General features: G+C 41.1%; 1 protein-coding gene across 2 annotated transcripts in view; it reads left to right on the top strand.

Annotated features, from left to right (window-relative positions):
• SLC9A8 (solute carrier family 9 member A8) overlaps nucleotides 1–12,319 on the top strand; it is a 72,023-nt gene extending 59,704 nt beyond the window's left edge. For both annotated transcript variants that reach the window (XM_075176414.1, XM_075176413.1), the window contains 4 exons: nucleotides 2,550–2,661; nucleotides 7,418–7,638; nucleotides 8,466–8,612; nucleotides 9,407–12,319. In XM_075176414.1, the coding sequence (XP_075032515.1) occupies nucleotides 2,550–2,661; nucleotides 7,418–7,638; nucleotides 8,466–8,612; nucleotides 9,407–9,517 (591 nt within the window). In that variant the 3' untranslated portion in view covers nucleotides 9,518–12,319. The remainder of the gene's footprint in view (nucleotides 1–2,549; nucleotides 2,662–7,417; nucleotides 7,639–8,465; nucleotides 8,613–9,406) is intronic.
• Nucleotides 12,320–12,988: the final 669 nt, after the last annotated feature.

Genomic DNA, 12,988 nt, shown 5'->3' with positions numbered 1-12,988 from the left:
ATTCCTTCTCTCTCGCCCCATACCTGATGAGAGTGGGCCTTCAAATAAGCTTATATCCCATATCTTGGCAGCTGCCAAATCCCTAATAGCAAAGCACTGGAAAGACCCTAGGGTTTCCTCTATGCAGAAAATACGGTCCTACATAAGACACGTCGCAAGCATGGAGAGTATAACGTGCTACCTTCATGATAAACCACATAGATTCGATAGGGTGTGGGCCCCGTGGTATTTACTAGAAAGCCGTAGCTGCCTATCCAATACGGCTCCTTCTCCTGCAGATGGAATATAGTTCTTGGGCCGCCTCCGGACCCCCCGGGCTGGATATGGTGCGCCACTGGTGAGAAGGGTTTGTATGCTACTTTTCTTTTCGGTAGTATATACAAGTGTGTGGCTAAGCTTCTTCTAGCAATGTTCCAAGTTTGATTGTTCATTTATTTATTAGCTATACTGTTATCAAAATTTGTGCCTTCCTACCCCCCACCCCTTCTTTTTCCTCCCCCCTCCCTACCGCTATAAAAATATAAAACATAGAGGAGACATCTTGAATGTTAATATTTTTATGTCAATTCTGTTGATTGTATCTTTTCCTGTTGTTTCCTCTTTAAATAAATTTTAGAGTTTAAAAAAAAAAAAATAATTTATGGGAAGACCTCAAATAAAAAATACTGTTGGTTTCTTTCATTGTTTGAAATAGATAGTTTCAAATCAGATAAAAATATATGTTTAAGTAAATGAAATGTAAGAGAAAACAATAAAAAAATAAATAAAAATGTGGAACATAGATGTGTTTAGGAGCTTTTTGCTGTACTGGCAGGTCCTCCTTACCTAGTTCATTTTGGGGGCAGGGGTTGTACACCTGCTTCCAATCCCGTATTACTTGTCCTATTTATCAATGTTCAAGGGTGACTCCTAGTCAGTGTACCTGGTGGGTATCTGGGGCGTGAGTTGGGTGTGTACTATGTCTAAATGCTCTGTGGTCATTTGTCCCACACTTCTGTGCTTTCCAAATGTGTGTGTGTATGTGTATATATATATATATATATATATATACACTGCGATCACTGCGATCGTCCAACGATCGTCGCCTCTCTTCCCCTCTGATTATCTCCTCTCACGCACGTATCCAAGACTTCTCCCGCGCCGCTCCCCTAAATTGGAACAAGCTCCCCCGCTCCATCAGAACTTCCCCTAATCTGTCCTCTTTCAAACGAACATTAAAAACCCACCTTTTCCTTAAAGCCTTCCAGTCTCATGCCTAAACTCCCACCGGTCGGCTACCTCTCTTTCTCATCCCTTCTTCCCTTCTCCCCCTTCCTCGACTCTGTCTCCGTTTCTCCCGTCTCTCCGTCTCATCCATGTGTCTGTCTGTCTTCCCCTCCCTTTAGATTGTTCGCTCCTTTGAGCAGGGCTCTCCTACCTTCTGTTTCCATCACTTTTAACTGCGCTCTCCAGCTACTCAGCTCACCTCCTCTCAGTCCCTCTGCCCTCTGTCTCCTCTCACTTCTCTCCGCTCCCCTCAGTGACTCTCAACCTGTCATCTGTGCCCACCCTCTTGGGCCATAGTTACCTGCCTATACTCACTTTTCCCCTCCCTCCCTCTCTTTCATGCTGTGCCTGAGCCCCCAGAGTTATAGTGCTTACTGTTACTTGTACTGTGCTGTTTCACCTTGTACTGTGCCATTGTTTGTCCTTGTACGGCGCTACGGATACTTTGTGGCGCCCTATAAATAAAAATGAATAATAATAATATATATATATATATATATATATATATATATATATATATATATACATACACACACACACACACACTTCTGTTTCCCTGTGCTGTCCTTCACTGGGGTTGATATAAACAAAATCTTCCTCTACAAGTGTATCTCAAATATTTCACAATTTGTTAAGCTCCTGACACTTATTATTAGTACCTTCGTTACTAAGCACAGTTAAGCAAGTAGAAATCATATTAAATCATATATACAGTTCATGAATAATCTTCACTCAATGTGACCATGGCTCCATGATTATCCAATATGAGGACTGGGAAGTCCATAGAATATATATATCGCAGCACAGGGGCATTTGAATCCTTGTAATTGTGAAACTCTATTAATGAGATTAACAGGTTTAGGTTGAATAACTTGAGCCACAATTTAGATACAGAAAATAAATATGACATAACTAATATTAGAAATATATTATATTTCATCAGCAGCAGCTATTTATATAGTGCCACTAATTCCGCAGTGCTGTACAGAGAACTCACTCATATCAGTCCCTTAACTGTGGGAGCTTATATTCTAAATTTCCTAACATACATGCACACACGCACAATATTTCTTTCTGTTACCAAAATTACATATTGAATTGCACTTTACTATTGTGAAAACTCTTATTGTAACAGATTGATAAACCATAATATACAACAATTATAAGTAACTATGTTTAACATATACAATTGCACATGTCATAAGAAAGAAAATGAGATGACAATTGTCAAGAAATAGGCTCCGGATGTTGTGCTCCCAGACTGACTCTTCTTTGTTTTACAGGTGTTGGTGTTGTTGGGGAGAGCAGTTAATATATTTCCACTCTCCTACCTGCTCAACTTCTTCCGGGATCACAAAATCAACCCAAAAATGATGTTTATTATGTGGTTTAGTGGTAAGTGTTTATTGTCTACTCTATTCCTGGCTCTATCCCTCCGCTACTGGTGTACAAATGTAGACATCATACAATGGAAACCACATCTGTGTAATATATAGTGTCACCTATATGTGTGTGTATATGAGTGTGTATGTATGTGCGCATGTATGTATGTGTGTGTGTATGTGTATATATATATATATATATATATATATATATGTGTGTGTGTGTGTATATATTAGCGATCAGCCACAATATAAAAACTGCTATCAAGTGAAGTGAATAACGTTGATTATCTCTAGTACAATGACACCTTGCCAGGGGTGGGATTATTATATTTATTATTATTATCTTTAATTTGTTAGGTTCCACAAGGTTTCCGCAGCGCCGCACATAGTACAAACAGTAGACTATACAGGGTATAACAGTACAGAACAATAAACAAAAAGTACCAATACTTCAGAAACTCCAGGCAGGCAGATGCAATAGACACAGAGCGGAAGAACGGGTTTGTTAGACAGCAAACTAACGGTCCATTCTTGAAGTTGATGTGTTGGAAGCAGATAAAATGGGCACACCTAAGGATCTGAGCGACTTTGAAAAGGGCCAAATTGTGATGCCTAGATGACTGGGTCAGAGCATCTCCAAATTGGCAGGTCTTGTGAGATGTTCCTGGTATACAGTGGTTAGTACCTACCAAAAGTGATTCAAGGAAAGACAACCGGTGAACTGGAAACAAGGTCATGGGCACACAAGGATCGTTAAAGCGCGTGAGGAGTGAAAGCTAGCATATCTGGTCCAATCCCACAGAAGAGCTACTGTTGCACAAATTGCTGAAAAAGTTAATGCTGGCTATGACAGAAAGGTGTCGCAACACACAGTGCTTTGCTGGGTTAGGGGCTGCGTAGCCGCTGACCGGTCATAGTGCCCAAGCTGTTCACAGTTGAAAGTTCCTACAATGGACATGTGATTGCCAGAACTGGAACATGAAGCAATGGCTAAGATGGCCTGGCCTGATGAATCGCGTTTCCTTTTACAACATGTGGAGGCCGGGTGCATGTGCATCTTTTACCTGGAGAAGAGATGACACCAGGATGCACTATGGGAAGAAGACAAGTGGTGGAGGCAGTGTGATGCACTGAGCAATGTTCTTCCTGGGAATCCTTGGGTCCTGGCATTCATGAGGATGTTACTTTGACATGTACCACCTACCCGACCATAGTTGCAGACCAAGTACACCCCTTCATGGCAACTGTATTTCCTGATGGCAGTGGCTTCTTTCAGCAGGATAATGTGCCCTGCCACACTGCAAAAATTGTTCAGTAATGGTTTAAGGAAAATGACAAAGAGTTCAAGATGTTGACTTTGCCTCCAAATTCCTCAGAATTCAATCCGATCGAGCATCTGTGAGATGTTCTGGAAAAACCAGTCTAAGCCATGGAGTTCCACCTTGTGACTTATAGGACTTAAAGGATCTGCATCTTAAGAGGTCTTGTGGAGTTGTTATCATCATCTAGCTATATAGTGCCACTAATACCGTAGGGCTTTACAAAGCATATTTTTCATTTGCATCAGTCCCTGCCCCATTGGAGCTTATAGTCTTAATTTTCTTACACACACACACTTGTTTTTATAACATTGCGAGGACCCATGTCTGGAACATTTCCTAATGCCCTGACAACAGAACAATCATATGGGTGATCCACACGCCGCATAGACCGTCACATAGCCCTAGAGTCTACATTTCTGGTCAACCACTGCATATTGTTTCAACAAGTTTTAGCTCTCTTTTAAGCTGTTCTTTATGTAGAATTTCACCTCCGACCATCAGCACTAAAAGATCGGAAGTGGTTCAGTCATGAGCCATGCGGCACAGTCACTCTTTCCAAGCACCCAGCATGTTTTCATAAACTTCATCATGTGCTTTTCCACAGCTTGGATCTCCTCTCTGTCCCAGGTTTTTCGTTGCACTTCTTTTCAACCTGAAAGGAAGTAGAGCAGTCCATCACGACTCTGTGAAATGCAGAGAAGGCAAAGTGTTCCCTAACAAAGCTGTGTGCTACACCGACCTGTGGAAGCCTTGGCTGGGTGCTGGTCCTGTGTTGCCGGGTCCCTGCACCGCCTATTTTCTGACATGGAAGTGTCAACCGAATGCTTAACCACTTGTCCCTCTGTCACAGGGGGTTGTTCATTATCAGACCTGTCGCTCTGTAGCTGGACCAGTTCTGAAAAGAAACATATGTAAACGACCAAGGTAAAAATCAAAAGCATACATCAGACACAAGATTTCCAACTTACCGTACGGGTCAATATGCATCTCATCCAAATTCTTCCCTTTGAATTCATCCAGTCTGACACTTTTGAGAGCCATTAACAATTTGCTGGTCTTGGCGAGTTGGAGGGTACGTTGTGGGAGGTGGTAATACTGATGGTGCACCCTGATCTCATGCCCAAGGAAGTCCGCCAACTGATCCAGTTCTGGGTCATTTAGGTTGAGGACCTTTTGATAGAGTGACAATGTGCTTTCGAAGCCTCGTGGAATACAGCATGTGGGGATGTTTGGCCCCATAATCTTTGGCAATCAGGAAAATGCAATTGAAGCCTTTGAAGTGTGACAAGGCAGCTGGTCTGGCAAACATGTAGACATTTTGGTTATCCACTCCTCGTTTTTCACACTTCCCTGCGAGAAGCCTTTTGCGTCGTGCATGGCTAGTGTCACCAGGATGAGGAATTTTCTCCCTAGTTTTATCCAAATTTCAATCTAAGTGAAGTGCCGACAAAGCTTCCTTTCAACCTTGGAAAGTGCTAGGGCCACATCTTCGTGGAGATTCCAAAATATCTCTTGATGAGGTAGTCGGCAAGATCTTGAAAACTTCACCTTGCCTTCTTTGATTGAACAAGATCACTTGTGCCAGGGTGTCTATTGCAAGCAGTGCCCAGTTGTTAAGCATAGTTTTGGTGGATAGACCGCTGCAGTAGGCTTATTGCTTCTCATCAAGTTACAAGCTCATCTTTTTCACATCTTCTGTGAAAAGTAGGAGCTGAGGCATGTTCCACTTGGACGCCTTAAGAGTATTTAAGGCAGCCAATGAAATCAACTTGTTCCATCTTGCCTCATACATCTTCCTGATGTTGCATGCATTTTGAACCGCAGCAGTGCAGCCCTCCATTATTACTCAGCACTCCACAATACTCGCTATCTTTTGCAAGCCGTGCCCAACTTTCAATGCCAGCAAGGACGTCTTGATTGTACCGGTTTCCTAGTTATAGCCAGCTACCAGCCTCACAGCATCTACTACGTGCAGAAACTTTGATGGGATGGTAAAGTCTTCCATCCTCTCCAAATTGGTAGCTCTTCTGGATTGTAGCTGTAGCCTGCTCATTTCTCTAATCTTCTGACGGATGTTCTCGTGCCTGACAACATCTGAACCGACCCAGTTGAAGAAATGCTGTCCCATCTGCATGATGCATTAGTCATTTTTGACTACGATTAAGATTTCATCTGGGGCCATGTTGCACAAGAGCTTACAAAAGCCACCACTGATGTCAGGTGGAACAGGCTGAGCAAAGGCGCACAGTGAGTGGACTCTTGGTTTAGCCCTTACTCTTCATGTGTCTCCACTGTATTTTCTTGCAATCAAGCCCTGAAAGGCTGCACAGTGCATGAAGTCTTCGGCATCCATCTTTTTGTCTGGAAGTTTGCACGGGACCAAAACGCCATGTCCTATCCTCATCGCCTCAGCGTTATGCACAAAGTTACCGTTATTGCGAAGATGTGTCAATTGCATGAACCTTTCTTTTAAGTGATTGGATAATTTCATGTCCCAGGCTACTTCGGTCTCATTGCGGTGAACATGTTCCTTATTCCGGGTTATTTTTTAAAGAACCTTCTCACAGTACTGCTTTTTGTTAGTTGCCCTGGAGCCATCACTGTTTCTGGATAGCGCTTGGACAGACTCTGCTCCATCTTTCAGACCCTCTGTGCTTAAAACACCGCTGCCAGCAGGTCAAGAATGGTCATGCGTAGAACACATGTTTGGGTACCTGCACTTTGCTCCACTGGTGGAACAAAGGGGCATCACTGCTGGTGTCTGAACCGCTCTCCTCTGAAGTGTTAGGGGCATACTCACCTCCACTTCTCTCCGAGCTATATTCTGAGTCTCCGGTGTGCTCTGTCATGCTCCACTGTCCCCATTTTAATTTCAGCAGTAGACGGATTGGACTGTGTCTTTTTTCCCCGTCGAGTGTAAAAAGTGTGGGAACACTGCATGTGCCTGCTTAAGTATGACCTTTAGTGGTGGCGCGCACACACACACACTCCGGACACATGCACACTTTTGAACCGACATAAGTGTCTCGCGGGGACCAGATTTTTATGCTGAGCATATCAGCAAGGTGCCCTGCATTGATTAGCCTTGGGAAGCTTTGTGGGGACCTCATTTTTATACACACACACACACACACACACACAGACTCTCACAGGTCAATTTTAATAGTAGCCAATTAACCTACTACTATGTTTTTGAAGTCCATTCCTTGACGGTTCAGAGCTGTTTTGCCGGCATGAGGTAGACCTACACAATATTAAGCAGATGGTTTTAAGATTGTGGCTGATCAATAGATATAGATATTTAAATATATATCATCTCTTGTATGTAATCTGCACATTGATTGAACATGTATATTTTGGATATGGCCATAAAATGTGTCATATGTGAGAATCAAAAAAATAAAGTCCACAGAGTCTTTAAACTGTCACCATGTCTTCTCACAGGCTTACGAGGAGCTATTCCTTATGCATTGAGCCTTCACTTGGAACTGGAACCTATTGAGAAGCGTCAGCTTATAGGCACCACCACTATTATCATAGTGCTCTTCACAATCCTCCTCATGGGAGGGGGCACCATGCCACTTATTAGACTGATTGACATTGAGGACTCCAAAGCGCGCAGAAAGAGCAAGAAAGATGTGAACCTCAGCAAGACAGAGAAAATGGTTGGTTGCTTTTTTCATAGATATGTCCTGCAGTCGTGGTGTGGGAGGGTTAACAGCGAGGTGCAGAAAGGAATTATGCTGCTGTAACCTGGGCCAAGGTTTCCCTCATATAAGATTAATCTCCACCTCATCTCTTATGGCACAGTAGGACTGTTGTTCAGCTGCATTCTGTCTCCTTTGAGATGTGTATATTCTTCTGCACATTACTAACCTTGCCTAATCTTATGGTAATATGCTGAATAGCAAAATATATTTTTCAGTGATAACCTTGTCTTTCCACTCCAGCTTTGCTAAAAATGAAGGTTTGATGGAATATTTTCTCTAGACCAGGCTTGTCAAACTCAAAACCCCAATTGGGCCAAATAATCAAAGATTTTGTGGGCCACAAGAGAAAGAATAAGTCTCATATACAATTGTGTAAGGTTTTTTATTAAGAAAAAACAAAACTAAAGTTTAATGTTTTCTTCCAGATGCTTGACACTGTGCCCCCCATGCTGCGTTTTCCCTTCACCTGTCTCCTGTTTCACACTGCAGCCTTAATGCTGATTTTTTATCCTAGTATGTATAACCCTTAATGAGAAACTTCTATAAAATAAATGTTGTCTATTAAAAGGTTAGTTAGGTAGGTTTAATAGGTTTGTTAACCAAGTATTCTAAACTGTGCATAAGATGACTTGTCAGGTAAATAGGAAATATTTTATATAAGAGCTGGCAGAAATGCCACTCCTAGTGTTGAGAGTTTTATCACTGTGTTCAATTGGATGAGTGCACTGCACTTACTCTCTGTCTGTGAATCATGCTACCATTTCACAATGTTCTGTTTTCAGGGAAATACAGTGGAATCTGAACACTTGTCGGAGCTGACAGAGGAAGAGTATGAATCTCATTACATCAAGCAGCACAACCTAAAAGGCTTCATGTGGTTGGACGCCAAATATTTGAACCCGTTCTTCACGCGGAGGCTGACACAGGAGGTAATGTGTGTGTGTGTGTGTGTGTGTGTGTGTGTGTCTGTACCAGGATTCACCAGGAAAGAAGGGTAAACAGCATTGTGTAGTATGGTGAGAATGGTGAAATCTAGTATCATGCTGAACATATACTGAGTGTACCCCTCACATACAGCTCTGTTCACAGTATAATGTCCCCATGCCTAGTATAACTCCTACCCACTATAGTCCTGTGTCAGCCCATCATAAGAGCCCTATGCCCCCCATACTCTGTGCTCAGCTTCTCATCGGGTGACAACGTGTCCTACCTACAGTTGGACAGTGCTGTTATAATTTTGTATTTTTGCTCTTTTTACACAATATAATACTGCTGAATATGTCTCCTCCCTTTTATTTACATAGTGTCAGTAATCATCCTTCTTTTTACATTATTAGAATTTATCTGAGTCTGTCGCCCCCCTCTTGTATGCAGTGTCAGGGACTTGCGTGTGTATTATAATGCAGGAAGGAAATTAGTCCTTTAATTATTAAACCTGACCTGAACAAATACTAAGATACTGCAACAGACACTAAATACTTAGCGCAGCATTGAGGGCGGGATGAAAGATATCAAGAATAGAATTGATACTGAGGCGTGAACTAACTTACAAAGGCTTCTAGATGAGGCATCACACATCTGGATGTGTTTTGAGAGAGAGTGAAATTGTCTTGTCCCCGTTGCTTCTGTCATTATGCCTAAAGTTCCAGTTATGAATTCTGGGGCTGCAGCATGTGCAATACCTGAAAATGTTTTCTGTTTTATTATTATTTATCTTATTCAGGATCTTCACCATGGGCGAATACAGATGAAAAGCCTGACTAACAAGTGGTATGAAGAGGTCCGCCAGGGACCATCCGGGTCTGAGGATGAAGACGAGCAAGAACTCTTATAGTAAAGGTTATTCTAGTTTGGGAGCCTTCATTTACCAGCATGATCCTTGTGAAGACAGAACCTTCAGCCTCGGAAGCTGCTTATATTCACATTAAAGGTTTTTTCCTCACAACATTTGCCACATATTGGAGCCAGGAGGTAAGGACTGTAAAGCAGCTAATCCTGGACTCTAAAAACCATCATTTATTTTCTGTGATTAATTAAAAACCTGCCTTTCTACCTCTTTAACAAACCTGACTGGATGTGAATTACCTAGAACACATTCTTTCATGTGCACATTCGATTCCCACAAATATTATTACAATTTTACCGGGGGATATGTAATGAAATAAAATATAATTGACTTTTTTAAATATATTTAAATAAATGAAAATTATATTTTATATTTTAATGCTGCTACGCCCCTCCTCGGTGCTGTGTTCCTCCTCCTTAGTATTGGGCTCCACTCCATTGCTTGGCGGCTCCTCTTCAACATTGGGCTTCTCCTCTGTGATTTGCTCCTTTCCCTGTTTCTGGGCGCCATCTCCTCAGTATTGGTCGCTTCCACATAGTAATGTGCTCCTCCAGCATTTTGGGCCCCGCCCCTTGTGTTTGCCATGTCTTCCTCAGTGTTGGGCTCCCCCTCTCTTGCTTATGGGCTCCTGCTCTGTGATAGGCTCTCTTCCTAATGTTGGGCCTACTCTCTATTGAACTCCTCCCCATAATGATGGGCTCCTCCTCATTGTTTGGATCCTCACTCTGTTGCTGGGTCTCTCCTCATGTTGGGATCCTCCTTTTCAGTGTTTAGCTGTTCCCCGTCAGTGCTGTGCTCTCTTTGATAGACATTTAGAGAAGAGAGGGCAGGTATTACAGCAGGTGTTAGAGTCAGTAAGAGTGTGTTACAATTACACTGAAGCCATGGTTACTTGTTCACTCTTCACGTCACCTCTGTCTGGAAATGCTGCTACTGCTATTTATTTCATAGGTACCAACGAAGCAGTCAGTATAATGAAGACAAATGTCACGATCCTATTGCTTGATGGGCATTAAGTATAAAGCACAATAAGGGCCAGGATATCCAGTTTCACAGGTTTACCAACTTCAGAGTGACCCAGACTCTGAGCTGAATAGTAAACTCGCATATAAAATTCTGATGTTCAATAATTTATGCTGAATAATAGGTAACTTCTTGGACCTATGTATCTCCTACTACCTGATCTCCCATGTCCTGGATTCACTGTTTAAACACATGTCAAAGCAATGTCTGTTCAGATCACATACGTCACCTGAATTATGTTACTGTAAACTACTGCTGAGGGTCTGGTCCACACATTAAATTATTCATGTCAAATCTTTTCTTTTGTCACTTCACACAATAAAAATCCCAGCTGCTTGGGCAATGACTTGGAAGTGTGCAATGTCAATCTAGTGCTTTCTCACTCTTGTAACGAATATCTGATGCAATAGCAACTCCCACTTGATGATGTCAGCATGAAGAATTGGAAGAGCAATGCTTTCCTTCATACACACACAGTAGGATCAAGTGCCTTCTACTTAATAATATGAAAGATTTGACATTTTGTGATAGTCAGTTACTCGTCCATGCAGTTAGGTGCATTTACAAAAGTAGAAATTGCGAAAACGCAGTACATTTTATTTTAAACATTCCACATATTGAAGTTTGCATGGAGAAGCCTAACAGTAGAAACATAAATAAAATAGGAAGTCATGTGTCCTACTGAAAATATCAGCTAATGATTGATCACTGCCACCTAAGATGGTAAAAATCTGCTTGTGCATCACAAAAGGCTGCAGTAGAATATCATCTCACAAACTGAATCTTGCTTTTGCATCTGGATACAGAATCAGGCACAAAATGGTAGATAACCGGCGCTCTACAATCCGCCTGTATGCTGCCAGCTACTTCCATCAAAAGGAGCAACGTTTTAACCCCTCCATATTATACGCTGTCTAAAGATTAAACATAGCTTTTGATAGCACCTCCACAATTTTTCACGTTCATTAATGACCTTTGGGGCTATATTACTAAAATGCAGTTTTGAAAAGTGGAGATGTTGCCTATATCAACCAATCAAATTCATTTTGTAGAATGTACTAAATAAATGAACCTGATTTGTTGCTATAGGCAACATCTCCACTTTTTCAGACCCGCAGTTTAGTAAATATACCACTTATTGAGTTGTTGTCAAGGTAAAGACATTTAATATACTATATAAAAAATACTATATATGATATTAGAAGAAATTAAAAATTATAATTTATGTTTTAATGCTGCTTCTCCTCTCCTCAGTGCTGGGTTCCTATAGAGTTCCCAGTTTCTGTGCTAAGGCAGATTAGAGTTATCACAGGCTGGATTCAGAGTCATCGATCTGTCCGTGTATATATCACCAAACTGCTGACAGTTGTAATTTCTGTCCAATCACCTCACAGCGTGCACTTTATACCTTAAGATGTATCAAAAACTGAAACAATTTGTCTTAACTTTCATTGAAGAAAAAACATATTATTTTGCTGTTATGCTGCAATTAAATTGTCTTGTTAATGTAGATGCCATGTTTTGATTTTATTTTGATGGTTGAACATTTATTGTTTTGCCCATTTTTATTTTTCATTTTTATTGCTAACAATAATTGGGAAGTTTGCTGGTCACTCCGCAATTTAATCTTTTCTTTAATGACAAATTATGTCAGCAAACTGAAATGTGAAATTTGTTGTATCGAGATATAGGTGGTCCGCCGTTCTCGCAGCAATCATTTAATATTGTTATTTATCCTGTATTAATAAATGTGAATATGATTCATAATCTCTGTGTTTTGTTTTCTCAATAAGCTCTATATTTAATTGTTTAAAAGAGTCTTATTTTAGCAATGGGTTTTATAGTAACAAGGGCTAAGAATTATGCAAAAAAAGTAAACACGAAGCGTGAGGGAAATGAATGTAAAAGAAGATGATTACATTAGCGAGAATTTGACAACACAATCTTCTTGCATCATTCTTACAGGAACTTCACTTCCCTTTTGTGTTTGAAACCACACTCCTTCCAATCTCTATCTCTGTCTGTGTCTTTGTTCATCAGGAACCTAAAATCACTACTCTGCAGTTACTCGGTGCTGTTAGAAGACCCTGCTCCTTGCAATCTCCAGCTCTTAGTCTATAAGGGTCATTTTATAATACACAACACTGCATATGAACTTTTGTCATGTTATGTGCCTATTTTTGTACACGTATGTCTAATTCAGTGGGAAGTACATTTATGCTAATTTGGTGGCATCTTGGGAAAAGTAACTGCAAAAGTTTTCACCACATCACATGCAGTTATGTCTACACTCGTAAATTGCACCAGCTGAAGAGTGGGCGGGTTGAGGGCATTCCTTGCTAATTATGGATTTGGCTCACAGGTGCATCAACTTTTGCACCAATATGCAGAAATTAAAAATTATTTTTGCATGACTAGTAGAGATTGGGCATTACC

The sequence above is a fragment of the Mixophyes fleayi genome, chromosome 6 (assembly GCF_038048845.1).
Source record: "Mixophyes fleayi isolate aMixFle1 chromosome 6, aMixFle1.hap1, whole genome shotgun sequence".
Taxonomy (NCBI): domain Eukaryota; kingdom Metazoa; phylum Chordata; class Amphibia; order Anura; family Limnodynastidae; genus Mixophyes; species Mixophyes fleayi.
Note: the sequence above shows the minus strand (reverse complement) of the source record. Positions and strands in the feature narration are given on the sequence as shown.